The 21,466-nt window shown below is 37.1% G+C and overlaps 1 protein-coding gene and 1 long non-coding RNA gene across 3 annotated transcripts in view; one reads left to right on the top strand and one right to left on the bottom strand.

The window, feature by feature from the left end:
- Positions 1–11,903: 11,903 nt before the first annotated feature.
- Positions 11,904–21,466, bottom strand: part of atrnl1a (attractin like 1a) — a 465,931-nt gene continuing 456,368 nt past the window's right edge. The window contains exons 30-31 of one of the 2 annotated variants that reach the window (XR_015505851.1): positions 12,128–14,048; positions 11,904–12,032 (exon numbers count right to left, since the gene is read on the bottom strand). Coding sequence is in view for 1 of the 2 variants with exons in the window: in XM_087279119.1 (XP_087135245.1) it covers positions 13,924–14,048 (125 nt within the window). In the remaining variant the exon portion in view is untranslated. Of the gene's footprint in view, positions 14,049–21,466 lie in introns of both variants that reach the window. The other variant, XM_087279119.1, reaches the window with a different exon arrangement.
- On the top strand, positions 13,534–16,991 carry LOC147841047 (uncharacterized). The gene is made up of 3 exons (XR_015505910.1): positions 13,534–14,179; positions 14,524–14,632; positions 14,705–16,991. It is a non-coding gene; the product is annotated as an uncharacterized LOC147841047 (long non-coding RNA).

The raw sequence follows: 21,466 nt of genomic DNA, 5'->3' as shown, positions 1-21,466 counted from the left end.
TCCTACCACTCCCTTTAGAGATCAGGTAGTAACCCTGAAAGCGCTGCCCCCGGAGGGGGTTGTTTTGTTTTTTGTTTCTAGCTCTTTGTCTGTTATGGCGGACGGCAGCAGGGAAGTGCCGTGTCTAAACAACGTTTATCCCACTGGATTGTGGAGGCCATTTCATGTGCTTATTTGAGCAGAGGTCAGCCTCGCCCCCCGAGAGTGCGTGCGCACTCCACTCGGAGCGTCGCATCCTCTTGGGCGTGTGCGCGCGGCGCTTCTTTAACAGACATTTGTAGAGCTGCGGGCTGGGCGACACCCAACACATTTGCAAGATTTTATAATCTGCGAGTGAAGCCGGTTTCCTCAAGGGTGTTAGGTACCTTTGGTGATTGAGGAAACAACTCGGTAGGTGTTGTACACGCTTGCGGTGCCTTTTTTCCCTAACACGGAGAGATGTGCACCCTCCTGTCTGTCAGTAAAGTTCCCCATTCGGTGAGCCCTGCAGATTCCTCCGAGGCCCCCAGCACTGACTCAGCGGAGGAGTCACTTGCTGGCCCATTACGTTGTAGGTCTGCCCGCTGGTCAGCCCGCGTTTTTGGGTATAGGTGCCTGCTATGGCCGATCCCCGCTGGTGATCCCCATATGCTTTCCGCCACGGTTAAGTTCCCCCCCCTGGGTGGACCCGTGCTTTCCCTATCCGCTAACCACCTTCTTATGCGCACTCCCCCTTTTCAGGGTTAGTCCATATGTAATTCCATTTGTTTCCCACTACTGGGTGCGGATGGTCTCTGCAGCGTCCTCCCTACTGGGATGGCACGCTTCCCAACGTACTGTCGTATATTCCTAGAATTATCTAGACGCTAGCGACTCCCAAAAAATATACCTATTCCGTAAAACTTCTTTTGAAGTGGGATAAGTTAGGGCCAAGGGCACGTTGGAGGACCGCGCCTCTCATGATCTGGGTGCGTCACGCTTGCCTGACTGCTCTCTCATGTTGGGTGTTGGTAAGGTGCAGTCATTATGGCGCTTTCAATGGGCTCCCATACGTGGATTAGTAAATCAATCCACTTATAGTGCTGGAGTTCCCCCCGAAGGGGAACGTTCGAGGTTACTAAAGTAACCCTTCGTTCCCCGAGGAGGGGAACGGAAGCACTATACTCCGTCGCCATAATGACTGTCCCATAGCTGTTAAAAGTCTCTTCAGCTTAAAAAGGATAGCGTCTGCTGGCGCCAGGTGTGCTTATATACTCAGTTGATTGCATATGCCACACACCTGCGCAGGCTTGCACTGCCAATTCATTCTTAATTGGCCCGTTCAATACTCTTTCAGACGAGTAGCTTCTGAACCGAATCTCCCATACGTGGATTAGTAAATCAATCCACTTATAGTGCTTCCGTTCCCCTCCTCGGGGAACGAAGGGTTACTTTAGTAACCTCGAACGTTCCTTAACAATGTGTGACAGAAGCTGCTATACAGGTTTATGGACAGCAGAGATGGACTTGTAGATAGAAAAGTCTGGCAATAAATGGACTGCATCAGTGGCACGTCTAGGAAAGGGTAAAAAAAAAAAAAAAAAAAAAAAATATATATATATATATATATATATATATATATATATATATATATATATATATATACATATAAATATATAAAGGAATTGTTTAGCTTAGTTTTTAACATGATAACATTCTACTCTGGATTGGCAGTACTTTCACGAGTCAGTTGATGGTTTGGGCAAAACAATTGGTTTGTTTAGAGGAGAAAGGGAAAAATAAAACTCTGCACCTACCCAATATTTAATTTCAATTGGAAATATATCATCATACTGAAATAAAATTCTGGTTAATGTAAACTTTAATACCTTAGTGTATGGTAGGCCAGCCCTTTAATGCTGAAAAAAATTTTCACTTTGATATGTATTTTAAATGATAATGTTAATAGTTAAAATATTAGATAATATAAATATACATTTGACTGTATCAGTTCATACAATTGCGAATGCATTATCGTGCCGATCAGACGATGCAAGAAAAAAATTATTCAACAGTCTGAAATTGGCAGCTCTAGAGCATCTATAGACATCATAAGTGTTCACAAGACAGAGAGGTGTTTGTATCTACATATAGCCTGAAGGTAAAGTTTGTAGTTTGATCTACAGTAACGTCTAAAATATCTAATCAGAGGATTCGGTATGTCAGAATACACAAAATATCCCTCAAAACACTGACAACTTAAATAAGTTTCTTTTATAAACTAGATTTAAATAAAAAAAAATGCTTAAATGACTAAAGCATGTATTACACAAAATACCTGAAAAAGTTGACCCCCCGATCCTCAATGTATAATTCGCACACCGGGTTGCATATTTGAGTGAAGGAAATCTGAGAAGATTGGTGATATGCAAGGATTTTGTGAAGATTTAAAAACTGGATTTAAAAACCCAACTTTAGTTTTGGACAAACATATCTTTAGATTGGTATTCAATGCTCTATCACAGGTTTTACTTGTCAAGGCTGTCTGACCGACATTTAAAGCAATCAATTCCACTTTTGTTTTGTTTAGCGTCATGGTTTCAAGAGTTCACACTTAGATAATACTCGATTATAACAGCAGGTTTTGCATGCTGTCCTGGGAGAGAACCCTGAGCTCGGAGATAGATGAGCCCAAGGTTCCTGCCAGGTCAATGAGTATTAGGAGGGATATGAGATCAGATATTTCTCGAGAGCCCCCAGTTCTTTTTTTATCTATACTTTGGTTAATATAGTGGTTCTATAAGAATTGATTCAGTATGAATGTAAGTGCTTGAGACTGTTATTACAATTTGCCTATGTACATGTTTTTAGACTATTGGAGAAAACCGGAGTACACGGGGAAAACCCACGCAAACACAGAGAAAACATGCAAACTCTACACAGAGAGTGCTGACTGGCTCAATTAGAACTTGAACCAACACCAGCCACTGAGTTGCTGTGTCACCCTATCATAGAATGGAGGAGGAGGGAAATGGAAAGGATACAGAGTGTTTTTTTTTCCAAAACGAAGATAGAGAATGAAGTTTATGAAGTTTTGGTTTGTGAAACTTCACTTAGTGTCATCATTGTTTTGGGCATCGATTTGTGAAGCCAATATCTACAAAACAACAGACCAACTTGTTAGAAATAAATTAATCACTCAAGTACTGTATGTTATATTTTGCTAATATATTGTATATTAACCTGTTCTCCCCATGTTAGCGTGGGTTTCCTCTGGGTGCTCCTGTTTTCCCCCAGTCCAAAGATATACGCTGTAGGTGAATTGGATTAACTAAAATTATCCATAGAGTATGAGACTGAATGTGAACGATTGGATGTTTCCCAGTACTGGGAAGCACCTGGAAGGCCATTCACTGTGTAAAACATTTGCTGGGATAGTTGGCGGTTCATTTCACTGTGACAACTACTGATAAATAATGGACTAAACCATGAACAGGAAATAAATGAATGTAAATTAACCTCTAAGAATCTAAAGTGAAAATCAAGTGTTTAGTTGATCCAGACGAGCTTTTGTTGTCACGTTTGTAAACACAATAAACACTCTTTTTCGTCTGAGAAGGGGTTTGGCATGACAATGGCTTATGATGGACTGCTAAAAAACATCACATGTCTTCTTTAAACCTTGTAGAATTTAACAAGTAAGTGTGCTGAAAAATATATTTTAATAACCCCCAGTAACACTACAGAGTTAGTATTTCAGTAAATGCTTTAATGAACAGCAAATAAAAAAAAAATACTAAAGCAAAAGTCGTAGTTAATGGTTTGTAAATAGCGAGAACTGAACCCTAAAATAAATTGTAGCCCTAAAATCACCTTTTTTAATATATAGATATTTTTTTTGTAAGGGTAGATAATTTTTCAGCTTTTTTATATACACAGTATTTATAGATTCTCTATATTTTACACTATACCATTCTACAGTATATCATTCCACTCTATATTCTGTAAAGGAATTGCTTACAGCACCTTTATGTCCACCCCTGCAGATGTGTCTTGTCTTTGCCTGGATTGAATGACAAGACAAACATCACCACCACCTGCTATGCTCAAATGAAAAAGCCATTCATGGGAATTGAAATTTGTGCACCAGATTTCACTCGCTGATACACATCTGGAAGTGAGTCGACTGCAAAGTATTATTTTCCAAACCTTTATTCTCTTGCTCACAGCAGTCGTGGGCAGTTTATACACACAGGCATAAAGACTAATTAACTGAATGCCAGAACGGTTATGCTATTCCGACTTCATTTGCAATAAGGATGCGTGATAATCATCCCGAGTAGCTTTCTCATTCTTTTACTCGCTCTGTATAATCATCTCAACGCTAAAAAACGAACGGATCATCATGACTCGCATTTGCAACCTGATGACTTTGACTGATGTGAATTCATCGCTGACACAATAATCCATTTACCATAATGGTGAGCATAAAGCAGTGTCATTGTCAGCACAGATGTAGGCTGCTGTGAACGGCCAGCTCAACTGGAGAGTCATTCTTCCCACGTTATCCTAAAACAACTGTGGGCTTTGTAGTCTGTCTCCACTGACATTGATCATTCAGCATCAGACGGCAACCATTACCAAACATAAGTGGAGCATAATGGTGTAAAGCCTGGACATCATCTGTAAATGAGGGCCATTCTGACTACTGCTATTCAGACACAATAGGCAGAGGAGGGCTGACGATCATGAGTTCATGATACTACGGTCATCTGAGACCAAACTAAGCATGACTCACTGTGCGAAGTGGATACCATTTATGTCCCTTTGATACATGTGAGATTAAAATGAAAGAACAATTTATGAACACTTGAAGCAGGATTTTACGAAATAACTGAAATGGACAAAACACTTTATTCTGTGGAAATCAAAATTAGTTATCAAAATTGCAGAACAACACTGACTGCAGCACGGACAATCATAGAACAAGACTGGACATCTCTGAGGACATCACTAGGCTCTCACAGACACTTGTCAGTCTCAGTGTTCTACTGTGATCTTGATCCACTCTTCTGAATGGTAATGAATGCAGGGAAGGATCCACCTGTTGCTGAAGGAGCTTCTGATTTGACATTTGCATTTTCTCTGTGATGTATATAAGAAACACCATGACACTTCACCTCCACCTTTTAGAAACTTCTGCACACACTTTAGGTTCAGTATCTCCCCAGTTGGATGATAAAGATCACGGCTAAATAAATTAAACATGCTCTCTTCACTATAAAGTGAAATTTTGACCAGTTCTCTGTCTACGCTACTATACATTCTCCTCAGAAAAGATTAGTTTAGACTTTTGACAATCACTCTGATTTGTCTAAAAACAGCCGTAGCCCTTGGGCAAGCAGCAAGATGATGTTTGATAATTTCTGGCCCTCTATCGGGAACAGAGCAGCTTCTCTTGTCTCAGGGATGGCTCGACACAGTTGTTGTCCTGACGGACATGGTGCGGAATGGTGGTAGATGCCACAGGGGGACGTCCTCGGGAGAGAAACAGTTGCCAAAGCTGCAGTCTTGGGCCACCGATAGATGACCTCCTTGATATTGCTGGACTACTCCTTTACCATGAGAACTCCTGGGTTAAGTCCCATATGATGTTGCAATATGTGGTCATCAAGAAAGCTAGCTCACCGCCAAGTTTAGCCAGAGATGATGTTTCTGGGCCACAAGTGTGGCCATCACCTTCCTTTAGGCACAGCTGATTTAGTGATAATCAAAGCAAAGTCTGTCTCCATCCAGAGATTGTGCACGACCCCTGAGGAAGGACCACCCTCATGAAGATTGGCCAGTGCCTGTGCTTGGAAGCACTGGTGCGTGGCCAACGCATGTGATGAAGAGGCACCTAATGCAGAAAGCCTATATCCTCAGGTGGAGACACCTTGTGAACCAAGATTTACCGCAATCATCTTCTCAACCTGGAGAATTGCCACAAAGACCGTACTCACACTATGTACAGTTGCCTCGAACCGGGCCAAAGCACGCTTGTCCCTCCTCCTGTCTCCCCCGACTGCCCGCACTCACACAACAATCGGGCCTGGGCACGCTTACATCATCGATGCTGCGTTGTTCAGTAAGTGCTCTCGCTCAGCACAGAGGAGATTTCTCTAGTTATATCGTTTCAGTCGTTTGATATGCAGTGACATGCAGTCAAATATTTCGCTAAACAGTCCTTAGGGATGCGGTGACACGCAGTCAGATATTCCGCCGAACAGATCCGCCACTTTTGGCGCTCATAAGCAATTATAAAGCCCTCGTGCTGCACGATTGAGGAGGTCTGCTGAAGCTGTCTTGCTGTGAGGGGTTTGCGTGTTTAATAAACTACGGCAGTTTTCGTTCATTGAACAGTAAGATTGAATATTAATCCATATGAAACGTCACGTCTCGCTTTCAGTTTCGGGTTTTGGCGCGATTTGCATTCACACTACAAGCGTACCGCGCCAAAGCCCAAGTGAACCGCGCTCAGGCCCACCTCTTCCAACCGGGCCAGGGCCGGCCAAGTGAACCATCCCTGAGCCTGATTCAGCGCACTCACTCTTCTCAAACGATCCGGGAAACAGGCCGGATAGCATAGTGTGAGTACGCCCATACTCTCTGGCGTTGTCAAGGGTCGGTAAGAGCAGAGGCTCCCATTGTAATCCTAAGGTCCCCTCGCAAACTCACTGTAAGGCTGGGAGGTGCAGAGGAGGCTGGAACATGTAACTGTGCAAGCCACGTCCTCTGCATCACCATAGAAATGTTAAACTGGTTCATGGTTGACTTGTTAGGCTGCTGATTAAAGAGTTTTATAATTGATTTATTTATTTATTGGGCAGCACGGTGGCTCAGCGGTTAGCACTGTCACCTCACAGCAAGAAGGTCGTTGTTTCGACTCCCGGCTGGGCTAGAAGGCATCTCTGTGTGGAGTTTGCATGTTCTCCCCATGTTGGTGTGGGTTTTGCCAGAGTGCAAAAAGCAGGCAGAATAGGTCAATTGGGTGAACTAAATTGGCTGTAGTGTGTGAGTGTGTGTGGGAATGAGAGAGTGTATGGGTGCTGGATTGCAGCTGGAAGATCATTCAAAGAATGAAAAAATGTTCCAGATTAGTTGACATTTCATTCCGCTGTGGTGACGCCTGATAAGTCAGGGACCAAGCTGAAGGAGAGTGAGTATATAATAATTTTTAATTATTAAAGCAACAAACAATTATATAAACTATGTTCAACTTTTCTGTGTGTACTCTTTATGGTAAAATGTATTTTTACCCCTTATATTATTCATTCTATACAGATCTTAAAATGTCAGCCCTGTTGCTATAACTGTTAACTGAAAAATTTCAGCGGTAAATCTCTCTAAAGGCTAGAAGCAATGTGTTCCACAGTTTTATGATTGGACTTGTAATGCCCAATTAAACTGTCAACCTTGTTACTCGCTTGAGCATATAATTATATCCCAACAAGAATTAAAATGTTTTCATTTAAACATGACAGAATGCAACCTATTAACACATAAACCCACTTTCAACTGATATAATGCTTCAAATCTTACAGAAATGTATTAACCACAGCAGAGGAGGGGTAATACATGAAAATGTCATCCTACAGAAACAAACACACACTTTGAGTTATACATTATGTGCATTAAGTATAGTTTGGAATACTGAAATATAAATAATAAAAAAAATAAAATCATAAAAATAAATAAATAAATAAATAAATAAATATATATATATATATATATATATATATATATATATATATATATATATATATATATATATATATATATATATGTCAATTGCATATAGTATTACAGTACAATCTATTATTTTTCATAATAAAAAAATATATTTAACATTCAACTGTTCAACATTTTTAAGAGGCACAAGTTAAGATAAAAAAAGACAATCTTTAAAGGTAATTTTTGCCATTCAACTTTTTTTTCACATTATTACATTTTTATTTGACATATAATAGAACATATTTATTACATTTAAAGTCAGTGCTGTTTTTATGCATATTATACATTTTGCTGCTCCTGAAAAATACTGACTCATTAGTCAGTTATTGTTCAAGATGTTTTAGCCTAATGGTGTTCTGCCAATGTTTGAGAGTGGTGCACACCAGCTGCATTACTGGTTTTACATATTATATATGTTTTTGCAAATATTTAATGATTTTGCTCTAAGAAAATCGTTGGATTCTTTTAAAAAGACATGCAGCTCATTGCCTTCTTGTAATTAACCTTTAGTATCTATCTTTTTCATATTATTGGAGATGTGCAGATAGTTTAATATGAATCCAATATTGGCAGCTGATACATTGTGCATCTCTAATCCACACATTTATTAATGTTTAGCATCGTCAAAAGCGTAACACACAGCAAAAGTGACAGGTAGTTGAAAAATGTTCAGAAAAGTCAAACTGAAAGTTTCTCTGGTATTTAACTTGCTGGGTTTGATCCAGATTGATCCAATAACAACATCAGCAAGTAGAAGATTCAAACAGCTGTCTACAATCTTACTGCAAACTCACTGAAAAGTCATGCAAATCTGTTGTGTATGATTCTACATAACCTGTTCCATGTAACACCTGTGGCAACAGCACCTAATGACTAACATAGGTGAATAATGTGGGGAAAAAAAGATGAAATCAATATAGCAACTAGTTTGTTACACCATTGAGTGTTTTTGTAGATGATATTTGAACAGCTTTCCAGTCTCACTTGGTGAGTCAAATAAACAAACATTATAAGGACAGATATAATAGATGATTCATCAATAGAAAAACTAAGCATGAAAGCAGCTAATTCAAAGACATAATGAAATGTATATCTTCAGATTTTTTTAGTTTTCATTATGTTTTTTTGTACTTTATTGTTAGAAAATGTCACTCAGCCCAAACAGTTTTTACTGTATGACTCGGTAGATCACAGAGTTTCAAAAAGAAAACTAAAGCATTTAACAGATTTATCAAAATGTTTATTTTTGCATAAACATGAACGTTCTTTGGCGGCATTTCATTTGATTTTGTAGAGAGTAAATTATTACATAACGCTGTAAGACCAGAAAACTCCTTAGCATTTAAACACTTTACAAAAGGTTACGACTCAAGTATGCAAATGAGAATAAATAAACAAAAACAAATGCCTTAGAGAGACAAGAGACAACACGATGACATTGTTTCTGTAGTGCAGTAATATTATACATTAGTGACCTGTGTAACAGTGCAAACAAGTGATATATTTGTTAGATATTATACACACACATTCAAGAGTTTGCAGATATTTTCAGATAAAGTTGAATCAGTATTTGTTATGAAAACCCAAAAAAAGTCTCTGGAAATTAGAATACTGTATGTGGCTCCCATTTCATTGTTCTCCCAAAGAAACAAACTCTGTCATCAGTCTAAAAGTCAATATATGAATATAAAAAGTCAAAACAATGGAAGTCAATGGGCACTGGAATTATAATTACCAAAATATAGATCCCCCCCCCCCTTTGTCCAGAAGTAAATTGCATACAGGATTAGACTGACAGGAGGACGAGTAAATGATGACATGATTTATATTTCTGGGAGAACTATACCTTTAGGCTGGTTTATTAAAGCACGATTCACACAAATATGACCAGACAAAATGATTATTATAAAGGATTCAATATAATAAAGGGTTTAAGTGCAACACATGTTGGTTTTGGAAACACTAAGAAAATGCAATGAAACGTGCATGTGAGATTTGTGGAATTTTAGAAGACATAACAATATACAGTTTTACATTAAAACAATATGACAATTTACAATTATAGATATACAGGCAACACATTTTTTATCAACATGTTAAACAGACATGAACAGATACTAAGGGTAAATTTAGTTTGATGACTACTAGACATAAACACTATAGACATTCAAGCCTGTGATTTTCCCCTCAGAACCATTATAATGTACTGTATATCCCCTTCATTTGTGGAAAGCTCTTCACTTGCACATACAGTATCTGTCAATTGTAAGATATTTGAATACCAAACCAGTCTGCAAAATTAAAAACTGCTTTACAAAACAAAAAACAAAACAAAACTATTTTAATGTTTAATTTGTGGCATTTGGATAAAAATGTTGTTAACTGTAAATGTTGGTAAGATTCTGATTTATAGCATTTTATCTTAATTAAAGACGTATTGATAAATATAGTACATTCATGAAAATTATGATTTGATTTAAAATAATTTTCCATTTTATTAATCTAGCTTTTCTAAAATGTAAATAAAAATGTAACATATTTATGTGATTTAAGTTGAATTTTAGCAGCCATTATTGAATCTCCAGTGTCACCTGACCTTTCATTTTCCTTTTACACTTTAATTCCTAAAGTTGGAATTATGTATAAAATTTAAGGGACATTTCAGAAAGAAAATAGTTTTAGAGTAAATTGTAACACAATTTTGTTCTTCAACAACAACCTCAAAGCCAAAAGACACAAGCTGCATCCCAGATGGCACACTATACACTATACTCTTATCCGTGTACCTATGCACTTACACACTTAACAGCATAGTATGTGAATGTAGTGACATCCCAAGAGGAACACTAAAAGTTTTCACTAAGAGGAAATTCAAACCATTTCCCAGATGACGGATGACAGATGCCAAATTAGCAAAATTATTGACCAAAACTACCAAATACCTGCTGCATTAGTATAATCCCATTCACCATCAGAAGGTGGTATAATCCCTCTTGTAGGAGAATACTGCTTTTACAATCTAAAATAAATAAAGTAATCCAACACCAGTGCCCGAAAACTACGCCCCTTAGACTACGTGAGCAAAGCATCGTCTGTTGAGTGCACAGTGTCCGACATTCCACACTTCATTTTAACGGTTGGATGAGTATTTAAAGTGCACTTATTCTTTTAGGGTTTTTTTTTTTTTTTTTTTGTGTGTATGTGAATACACTACTTACACTATTTATACTACAAAATGGCATAGAACAGTGCATAAGTATGCGATTTGGGATGCACCTATAGACTACAAGCTTTTAAGTGCTTGTCTAGTTTGAGCACTAAGGGTACGTTTACACAACACCATTTTCAACTAAAAACTAAAGAGGTTTTATACATTTAGCCTGTTCCTTAATTTCATAACTTTAGCAGACGTGTTTTAAAGTGCGCAATTTTTAAGGTGATTTCCATGATTGTAAACTATAAAATCATGTAAACAGTGACCTCATGCACATGCATATTACACATTCAGTCTATTGACCTTATTCTCCGCAGACGAGCGGCCGCTGCCATTTGAATCTTTTTGGCATGAGACTTCCGGTCTCATTCACTTCCATTCATTTTTAGACATTAAAAACTGCTCGTTTCGCTGTTTGATGTTGCAACCTGATATTTCCTTGTTATATTACTCTACTTGGTCTGTATAGTCATGCAAACATTTGTTTGTACAGCAAGTAGTTTGAATAAACGTTTTTTGCCGTTTATTGTTCCTTGTCATTTCTCCCATAGGCGACTGAAACGGAAGTTCTAAGACAATCGCAAAAACAGACGCACTTCCTTATTTTAGAATAAGGTCAATAGACATGGATGAGTACTTGACAACTAAAACAATAATGGTAGACTGCTTGTATAGTTTTATTTACAAAGTGACATCAACAACTACAGTCCTGGAATGCATAAACCGGCATTTTGTTTTGTATTTAACCTTTTCAAAAAAGCAAAAGAAAATGTAATTTTGTTGTGTAAATATACCCTAATGTATCTTATAGCCTGATGTTAAAAAGACGTCTACACAGTAGGCACTGTGATGTCAAAAAACATACAAAAAATGCTAATTGTTTTGATGTCAGTTAACTACCTTGACATCTAACACTGGCATTAAAATGTGTCAAAAAATTTAATATACAAGACATTCCTGTAATCGATTTCCGATTTATTTTTTTATTTTTTCTAGATGTTGATCAAGCATTGAAGAGAAACGAAATCCAGTGTAAATTTAATATTTGTGATGAAGCTTTCAGTTGAATAAAAGTTATATTATTTTACTATTCTGGACTATTGTTGGGCATCTACTGGCCCGTTTTCACTGAGTTGTATGGTATGGTACAATTTTATGGCTGTTTCCACTGTCAAAAGGTACCAGAAAGCGAAACAATTTTTGAGTACCCTTTCTAAAGGCTACCTTACACGACAAAAGGGTACCAAAAGACCGAGCTAGACACACAGTTGAACGCTAATGGTTTACAGGGATACGTTACTAGCTCCTGCACAAGCTGGGAGAATGAAAACAAAGGAATTGCTATTTTTAAATACACAGCTTTTCCCAGTGATGGGATGAGGCTTGAAGGGCATCCACTGCGTAAAACATGTGCTGGATAAGTTGGAAGTTAATTTCGCTATGGCGACTGCTGATTAATAAAGGGGCTAAGCCAATAAAAAAAAAAGAATGAATAAATAAAATACAGTTGAGACATTTAATCATAATGCTATATACATATAATAACAAACCATGGTCGACCTGAGCTCAAACAAACCTTGTTGTCATCTTGATGTACAGCCACAAAGCCAAGAACAAAATCTGCAGTGTCCTTTTGTTGGTTTAATAGGCCGTCTAAAGCACGAGCGGATTCACTTTATTCAGCGAGCCCACGTGCAGTGACGTCTACATGCACATGTCTATATTTGAAATAACAAACTTCTTGAGCTAATGATAATAACGTGTTTGTTTCAGAAATGAACAAACGTGAGAGTGAAGCGTGAAAAAACAAAGGAGAAAAAGATTTTTTCAGCAACCTAAAACATGAAAACAAACAAACTGCCCTGTATATCTATTATTATCACTTTTTGGACTATTATGAACTCGGAATGATGAAATTACTTTTTAACAAGTAGTTACATGTGCTGGTGAAGATCAAAGATACAGATGAGAGGTTTGCACTGACTGTGAGCTATATGTTGCATGTTGTTTTAGAACCTAAATAAGGACTAAACGTATGCTGTGTGTAGTTTTTTTTCTGTAATTGGTAACATATCAGAGACTGTAAGGTCTGTATGCGCTATATGTGTTGTATTTATTTGTTTTATATAACCGCAGACGTTGCAGAAGGCTATTTTGCACGATTATTGATCTGCAGTTATAATCAAATCATGTTTAACAAGTATTTATGTGTATAAAGCATCTGTTCTGTGAGAAGTGCTTCTCATATGATATGTGAACGACCCATACAGCTTTACTGTAGACATTTCCTTGAGTGAGAATGATGTTGACTGAAATTTAGTACCATTTGCCTGATAAGGGTGACCCATGCCGACTGTACCGCTCAGTGAAAATGGGCCATACTAGATTTTCACTGACAGCTGAAATATAGCCTTATCTTAATCAACATATCTATGTTTGAATGTCTATTAATTGTCTTTTAAACACAAAATTGCTTGGTGGGATAGTTCTCCAAGACAAATCCAATTCTGACTTCTAAAATTAAGCTTACCATACAATCATCACTGACTATTGTTAACAGTAAATACCGAGTCATCAACAGACATATCACTCACTGTCACCTCGAAAGTATAAAGCCAGGTTTATTTTCAGTACCTCGACATACGTGACCGCATGATTAATTCTGGCATGGAACCTGTTCCTACTTTGGGTTGGAGTGAGTTTTATTCACACACTCCCTCCCTTTTTGAGAAACAGCTGTCGGAAAAACAGGAAGCCAATGTGTGCAATCAAAATGCAGATGTCCTCCACAGAGGTTCAAGCAATACTGAGGGAATAGGAGCTCCACTATGGAGCGTGCAATTCAGGAGGAGCCACACACGACTACTAATGTCTTGACCCTCCTTTGTCATTTACACTTCAAGAGCTGCTCTCTCATCATCTGCTGGACGATAAGGAGAAGAACAGAAAGATGAGAAAGAGAGGGTCAGTCGGTTGCTTCAAACGCAGGTTCCCTGGTGCACCGCATGCTGCTGTTTGCGGCTCTTTAGACTCAAGGCCTTGTCTTTGAAGTCGCCGGGCCTCTGCTGAGACGCATCAATGAGAGCGCTGGCGATGGTAATGCCTGCGGGGAGAAGGAGGAGACCACAGAAAAGGAAGGAAGTGAGCATCAAAGAGAAGGAGGGCAGCAGGTGAGGAGAAGGGCATGAGTGCAAATGGACTAGCAACAAACAAACCTCATCCACAATCAAACAGGCAAGTGTTGGTCAATATCACAGCAGCTCACAATCAGGAATTGTTTGTGTTATTTCATATGTTGCAGACATGCTGTGGTAGCATTATATGTAAACACAGAAATAATAAGTAAATAAATGTGTAGGTAAATAATATATGAGTAAGCGAGCAAACAAATAAACAAACAAACAAAAAGAAAGAAGGAATGTGCAAAATACTTATCTTTAACTTTTTCACAACAATGAAGCTTCCAATCCACTAAAGCCTGATTGTTAGAGTAATTTCTTGCAATTTCCTTTTCAAAATATCAAAGTTCAAATGCTTCTTCTTGACCCAATATTTAAATGAACTGGATTTATTTACAGCACACCCTGTACATGACAAAAGGACACCATCTTCAGAGGAACAAAATGTTTTCTTCTGAGGAGAGATGTCCATTTCCAGGGAATTAATTGTGAGGGGGAATCAAATCAGGTGCGCATGAGAAGAAGGCTAAAGTGCTCTCGGCTAATGGAAAATCAAACTCATTATTGTGATCTTTGGCAGGTGAGCCGCGTGCGCGATTAACCCTGATGAAGTCTGCACTTTCAGACGGGATGTGAGAATCCGAGAACTCCATTAAAGGTAATCACAAAGACTCTGTTGACCTGAGACATGCATCACTGTAAATGAACACTTCACAGCTCCTGCGCTATTGGAATCGGACGCTGTCTTGTCCGCATGAAACTTAAATTCTTTCCACCGTAGCCCATGTTGGCCGCAAGCAACGCATGAGACGGGTTCCACAGATAATCGTAAGAATGTCTCAGCGGGAGTCGAGCAAGCAGCTGTCTAAAGTGAGTCCTCTTCACACCACCTGCCTCTTCACAAAGTGTCATTACGCCACACCAAGGTCACTCTTCCAGCTGATGAGTGTTTTCCGCAAGCAATCAGCCACACTCCAGCCTCAGTGTGACGCCAAGGTTATTCTGAGAGGGAATTCACTCTCAACCTGACTTTCCTTTTCCTTGAGTCATAATGACTTGACAAGCTATTGTCAGGACAAGAGGTTTGCTGCACCACCGTCAACAACATCATTTAACCTTAATGTTACACGTGTGAGTAAGAATGGATTAATGAACTCAGTTGCCATTTATTGCTTAAGATAAGCTGGACATTCAGGTTAAGCAGCGCAACAATGCATGCCACTGTCACTAACACATTTATTGAGAGCTTCTATGTATATTCGGCCACATGAACGTTTCTCTAAAAAACCTTTCAATGCAAAGTTACATTCAAGGTTAACTAGGTTACACTGACTTAAAATGCAGTGTACAGTGTATAAAATAAATACAGAATTCATATATATTCATAATTATAACAAAACTACATGTTTTAGTAAAACAGACAAGGAATGTCTTTTCTTTCTGTGTTTTTGTCAACATGACTGGCAAACATGTCAGAAAAAACAAACAAACTTCAGAATCTCCGAAACAGTTTTAAATGGACCATTTTGAAAACAAAGGTTCTCTGGTTTAGTAATCCAAATAGAATGAATACATTGCAGAATTCTCAGAAGTGAGCTCATTGTTTAATGCTGCTTAATTCAAAAGATGACACGTGTTATACACAAGTCAATGAAGTGTGTGCATAATTGCAAACAAATATGTAAAGTCAACTTAACAGTTACAACTTACAATGGGCTTACTTCATTCAGGTAACACTGTAAAAATGCTTTGTACAACGTAAGCATGACCACATCAATGCTTGTATTATTACAAACAAAATACACAGACATGTAGTATATATTACAAAAAGTCATGCTGTATCATACAAACTGTTTTACTCTATATTAAAGGTCCCATTAAATTAAATTACTTTAATGTTAGTATCAGTGTTGTTAGTTTTTTATGATATCTATGAGCTAGTGTGCAGCAAAACAGTGGCAACATTTGTATTTAGAATATATAAAATAGTTATAAACATTTAAAGCTTGTAGTTTGTCACTTCTGCATAAATGGATCAATTTTTCTTTCATGTCACTTTATATTCAGTTTCTCAACAAATCTTGGCCAATCAAATGCTCTCTAGTATCTGACATAGCCCGCCCCCTTCAACATGCTTTGCATTTGATGTGCTTTATCTCAACCATGCTCACGGGCAAAGCTGTGATAAAACATAATGCTATTGGCAGTTTTTTTAAAAAGGGGATGGGGGCTACACTATGTCCCACAATCTCCATGTTTGGGTTGAGATTACGTAAAAAATCTAATAAAAATCCACATTTCAAAGCACTACACAGGACCTTGCACATGAACTGTACATTTCACCAGTGCCAGCTCTTGATTGGGCTTCTTGCAGTGCATTTTGTTCAGTTTAGAAGAGAGGTGTCCAGTCTTACTCCTGGAGGGCCATTGTCTGGCACATTTTAGCATCTACCATGATTAAACACACCTGGACCAGCTAATTAAGGTCTCACTAGACTTACTAGTAACTTCCAGACAAGTGTGTTGAGGGAAGCTAGAGCTAAATTCTACAGAACAGTGGCATTTTGGACACCACTGGTTTGGAACATGCTGTTAAATGAGGGAATTTATAGAAACATGTTCAGCAGGGACAGGACATCAAAAATTGTGACTGTCTCTGGAAAACAGGGGAATCTAGTCACCCTAGTTTATCATATAACACAAGCCTGACAGCACAGGTGACAGCGGCAAACAGTGCTTTCACATCAGTGTTTGCATGCTTGCACAACATCAGACTTTAAACTCTTTCTAAACACAACAAATGTAGAAACAAGTCTTGAAAAATGTGTGATTTTAATGTTACTTATGTAATTAAAAGTTCTTTAAAATGACTTGTAACATGCACCATCATCATTAAAACCTTGATGCCTAATTTATTCCTGAAATTAATCGTCTTAGTTTTGATAGCATTATACCTAACATATTCATAATAAATGTGATGTGATATATATATATAAATATATATATATATATATATATATATATATATATATATATATATATATATATATATATATATATATATATATATATATATATATATTTATATATATATTTATAGTATAATAATTTAGATTTCACTGAGCTACATCTGTTGTTTATTGTTTACTGTAACACATAACAGCACAAACAACTGTAACAGTATTTAAACTATATATAAACATAATTGCTGTATGCTAACAGAGTTTTGAAGTGAAGAAAAGACGAGATTAAAAAGTTTTATCTTATTTTTCTTTAGCTGAAATGACTGTGCTATATGTGGCATATTTCATAATTATATCCACTGCTCATTTCTATGATAAAGCTTGCATAAAGCTGATATCACTTTCCATATTAGCAGACCTTCAGATCTCGTCTTACAGTTTTCTGCTGACCAAAGAGGTTTTAAACCCTCTGCTATGAGGCTCACAGCAATTAATTGGATAGATCACTCAAAAATGACAATTTTGCCATTATTTATCCACCCTTATGCTATTTTAAGCTTTTTTTTTTCTGTGGGGGTTCACAAAAATTGTCTAAACTGTAGTCTTGTGTGTTATTCTATCATGTGAGATAGGGAAGAAAATGTGGAATAACAGATTTATTAACAAAATTACACACATACATATGGGGCCCTATCATACACCCGATGCAATGAGGTGCAAGGCATGATGCAAATGGTATTTGCTAGATTCAGCTCGATGCAAGCGTTGTTTTGACGTTTTTCCACCACGCTTTTTAAATAGTAAATGCATTTGCACTCATTTGTGTACCCATAGGCGTTCTGGTCTAAAGAAGGAGGTGTGTTAATGTGTGCATTGCTGGTAAGTTGCTATTTTGAGGAACTAAAATAGACTGCACAAAAGAGACTGCTGAGAGCAGGTCTAAAGTACAACGCAGAGCACATCAGTTGGGCGCCTCGCTTAAACATTGCTTATTACACACAGGATGTGGAGCAATACGCAAATATCTTTACAAATGAAAAAAAGATTTGAAGGAATAAAATATTACAAAAAATATTCCTCCATGTCTCCATCTCGGGGCTTTTTCAGTTTATTTATGAGAACTTGCTTTTGTATAATGTTATTATTAGTAGTTATATGGTTTAAAATATTCATATTTATATATATATATTTTTTGCCAACTATATTTATTAAAATAAAAAATAAAAAATAAAGATCCTCACCTGAGTAAATATCTTTTTTTTCAGTTTCATTCAGTTTCTAATGACACTATCACGTCTTTTTCAAGAAAACATCTGCTTTAGAACTTCAAATGTTCAACAACATTACAGTTTTATATGTCTTAACAATAAAAATGAAAAAAAAAAAAAAAGATTTCAACTTAGGTGAGGTTCAAACACAGGTCTAAGATCATGGTAACCCAACGTGCTGACCACTGTTCCACAATGGCACTGCAAACCTGATATGGCCAGAATGATACTTATGATTACCCTGCAGGATACATGTTACTCATAGGGCTGCGAGACAATAAATAAGAAAAGCGGAGCTGCGGCAAAATAATGGATAAAAAGAGTGAGGATATGGTCAAATAAATAAATAAATAAATAAATAAATAAATAAATAAATAAGTGCGACTGCTGCTTTCTCCGTTCGCCATGCTGGAGAGGAACAGTCTGCACAAAAGAAGCGCAGAGTTGGTTTCATTGAATACAGCTCTCATCTGATTGGCTGAAAGGTACGAGTAGTCCTGACTCTAGCAGGAAAGTCTCAAAAATACACACACGTATTCAGGGGGAGTCGTACGTGAAAGAGGATTTGCACATTCTCATTCAGGATGAACTCACAAGTTTTAAACATTCAAAACTTGTTGTACACTCTTATACATTTGCAAATGGTGTTTTGCATTTGTGAAATGTATTTTATGAAAATGTATTTTTATTTTGTGCACGTTAAATTTTTTTGTGAATATATATAAATATTTTAGGCACATGAATTTGGTTTTATGCACATGAATTTGGCTACGCATGTGTACATTGTGTCTTTTGAGTGAATTTCTTTTGAGACTAATCTGGTTCCATAGGGCATCCGTTGCGTAAAACATATGCTGGATAAGTTGGTAGTTCATTCCACTATGGTGACCCCAAATTAATAAAGGGACAATTCATTTATCCATTTTCTTTTCGGCTTAGTTCCTTTATTAATCTGGGGTCGCCACAGCAGAATAAACTGCCAACTTATCTAGCATATATGTTTTACACAGCGGATGCCCTTCCAGCTGCAAACCATCACTGGGAAACAACCACACACAAACTCATTCACACTCATACACTACAGAACAATTAGCTTACCCAATTTTCCTGTACCACATTTTTGGACTTGTGGAGGAAACAGGAGCACTTGGAGGAAACCCACGCGAACAGGGAGAACATGCAAAATCCACACAGAAAATGCCAACTGACAAAACCGAGGCTCGAACCAGCGACCTTTTTGTTATGAGGTGATTGTGCTACCCACTGCGTCACCGTGATGCCTATTATGTACAACATAATACAGTACAATACTTTTACAATGCCGCATACATGTGTCTACCCGTCTTATGCCATGTGTCATATGTTTAATTCTTAAGTCATGCAATATGTGCATTTGGCTGATACCGAAAGTTTATAATTACAGTTTTTTCATATTTGTGTTAAAAAAATACAACAACCTGCTTAATATAATACATATTAATTTCCTGGTGGCATATGGGCTAGTTTGGTGATGAATTTCTGTGCTTTTGGAGGCTTCAAAATATCCAACAATTATACAATTTCGAAGCACCAGATTATATATATATATATATATATATATATATATATATATATATATATATATATATATATATATATATATATATATATATATATATATTCCAAGTATGACTGTGTTCTTCTGACTTAAAGTCATACACACTATTTACACAATTTTTCAATGAAATCTGTTCTTATGCCCAAAGTCTGAAGACTGGATGCGACTTTAAGCAACAATATTCAACTCATGGTTACAAAAAATCTGTGAAAAGCTGTGTTCACGATTCCAGCCCTAACTACTTTATTAAGAGTTTTTCCTGTAGTTTAACTTTTAAATGATGAGTAGCTTGTAACACGCAAAGCTAATTTCGAAGTACTTTTCCTTAGAACTGCTCTACACTTTGTTATCTCCTTAAAAAGCACAGGAGCCATAAATAAAACAGCGTGACAAAGCCTAATCAGAGCTGGAGTTTTGGTAGCACTAATGCAGCCTTATTCATGAATGCAAGTATTTGAGTGCCAACACAGTTCCCATCTTCCTCTTTGTCCTGCTATCAGTCGCTCACTGATTTGCTGCATTGACCACAGCCCATTTACTTCCATGATAAGGTCAAATGCGCTCCACTCAACACAAAATGAATGAGTGAGACAGATAGAAAACACCGGAAAACACAACAAACAGGTCTGTGCCTACGTGTCTTTGCTAACAAGCTGCACAATTAGCTACTTTAAATCTCATAAACAACATACTAGGAGAGAGGAAGTGGGAGTGTGTACTTGCATGCAACGTAACCTTGAGAGCCATTTTTGAGCACTCAAACGTGCGCAGTTGAACACCTGTCATGGCACTAATTACAATACATAATTGCTAATAACATGTTTACAACGAGAGTGGGACACATATATTACACTTCTGCTTATTTTTTTCTCTCAGAAAGAGGCTTCATGAGGAATAGATGGAAAACAAAATAATTTGTCTTTTGTGCTGGAAAGTTCTTTAGAATTATCTATCTGTGTCTATATTGTAGCGCTGATAAATGCTTTATTTGGTTGACTGATGCACATGTACTGTGGTGTTACTGTTGTGTTTTATAACTGCCATAAAGTAGTTACAGGTTATGATAACATTACATTTCCATATGACTTCAGCATCATTTTATTTAAAAAAATTTAAAGAATATAAAACTCTATTATCGAAATGATCAATAAGAACAAAAAAAGGAACGCGTTAATCTTTTCTGCCTTTTATACAAAATAATAAATCTAATAGTAAATACAACAGCATGTGTGTACGTCGAAATGTGATTTTTTTTTTTTTGTGTCTACTGTGATAAAATGAAAATATGCATTGCAGAATGTATTATTATAATAAAAAAATATTTTGCAGAATTTATTTGTTTACTACAAAAATAGTTTATTTATTTAGTTTAAAAATTGAATTGTCCATTTGTCATGGGATGATGCTGGACAATGGATCCAATAGCAGTTTTGTAAAGAGAATCATCTAACGAGCAACGGTTAAAACAGGAACAAACATGTGTATGCAAAGTAATCCAAAGTGTGGTCGGTAAA

This window comes from Danio rerio, chromosome 13 (genome assembly GCF_052040795.2).
Source record: "Danio rerio strain M-AB ecotype USA chromosome 13, GRCz13ab, whole genome shotgun sequence".
NCBI lineage: Eukaryota > Metazoa > Chordata > Actinopteri > Cypriniformes > Danionidae > Danio > Danio rerio.
This window is presented reverse-complemented; position numbering and strand designations above follow the sequence as displayed.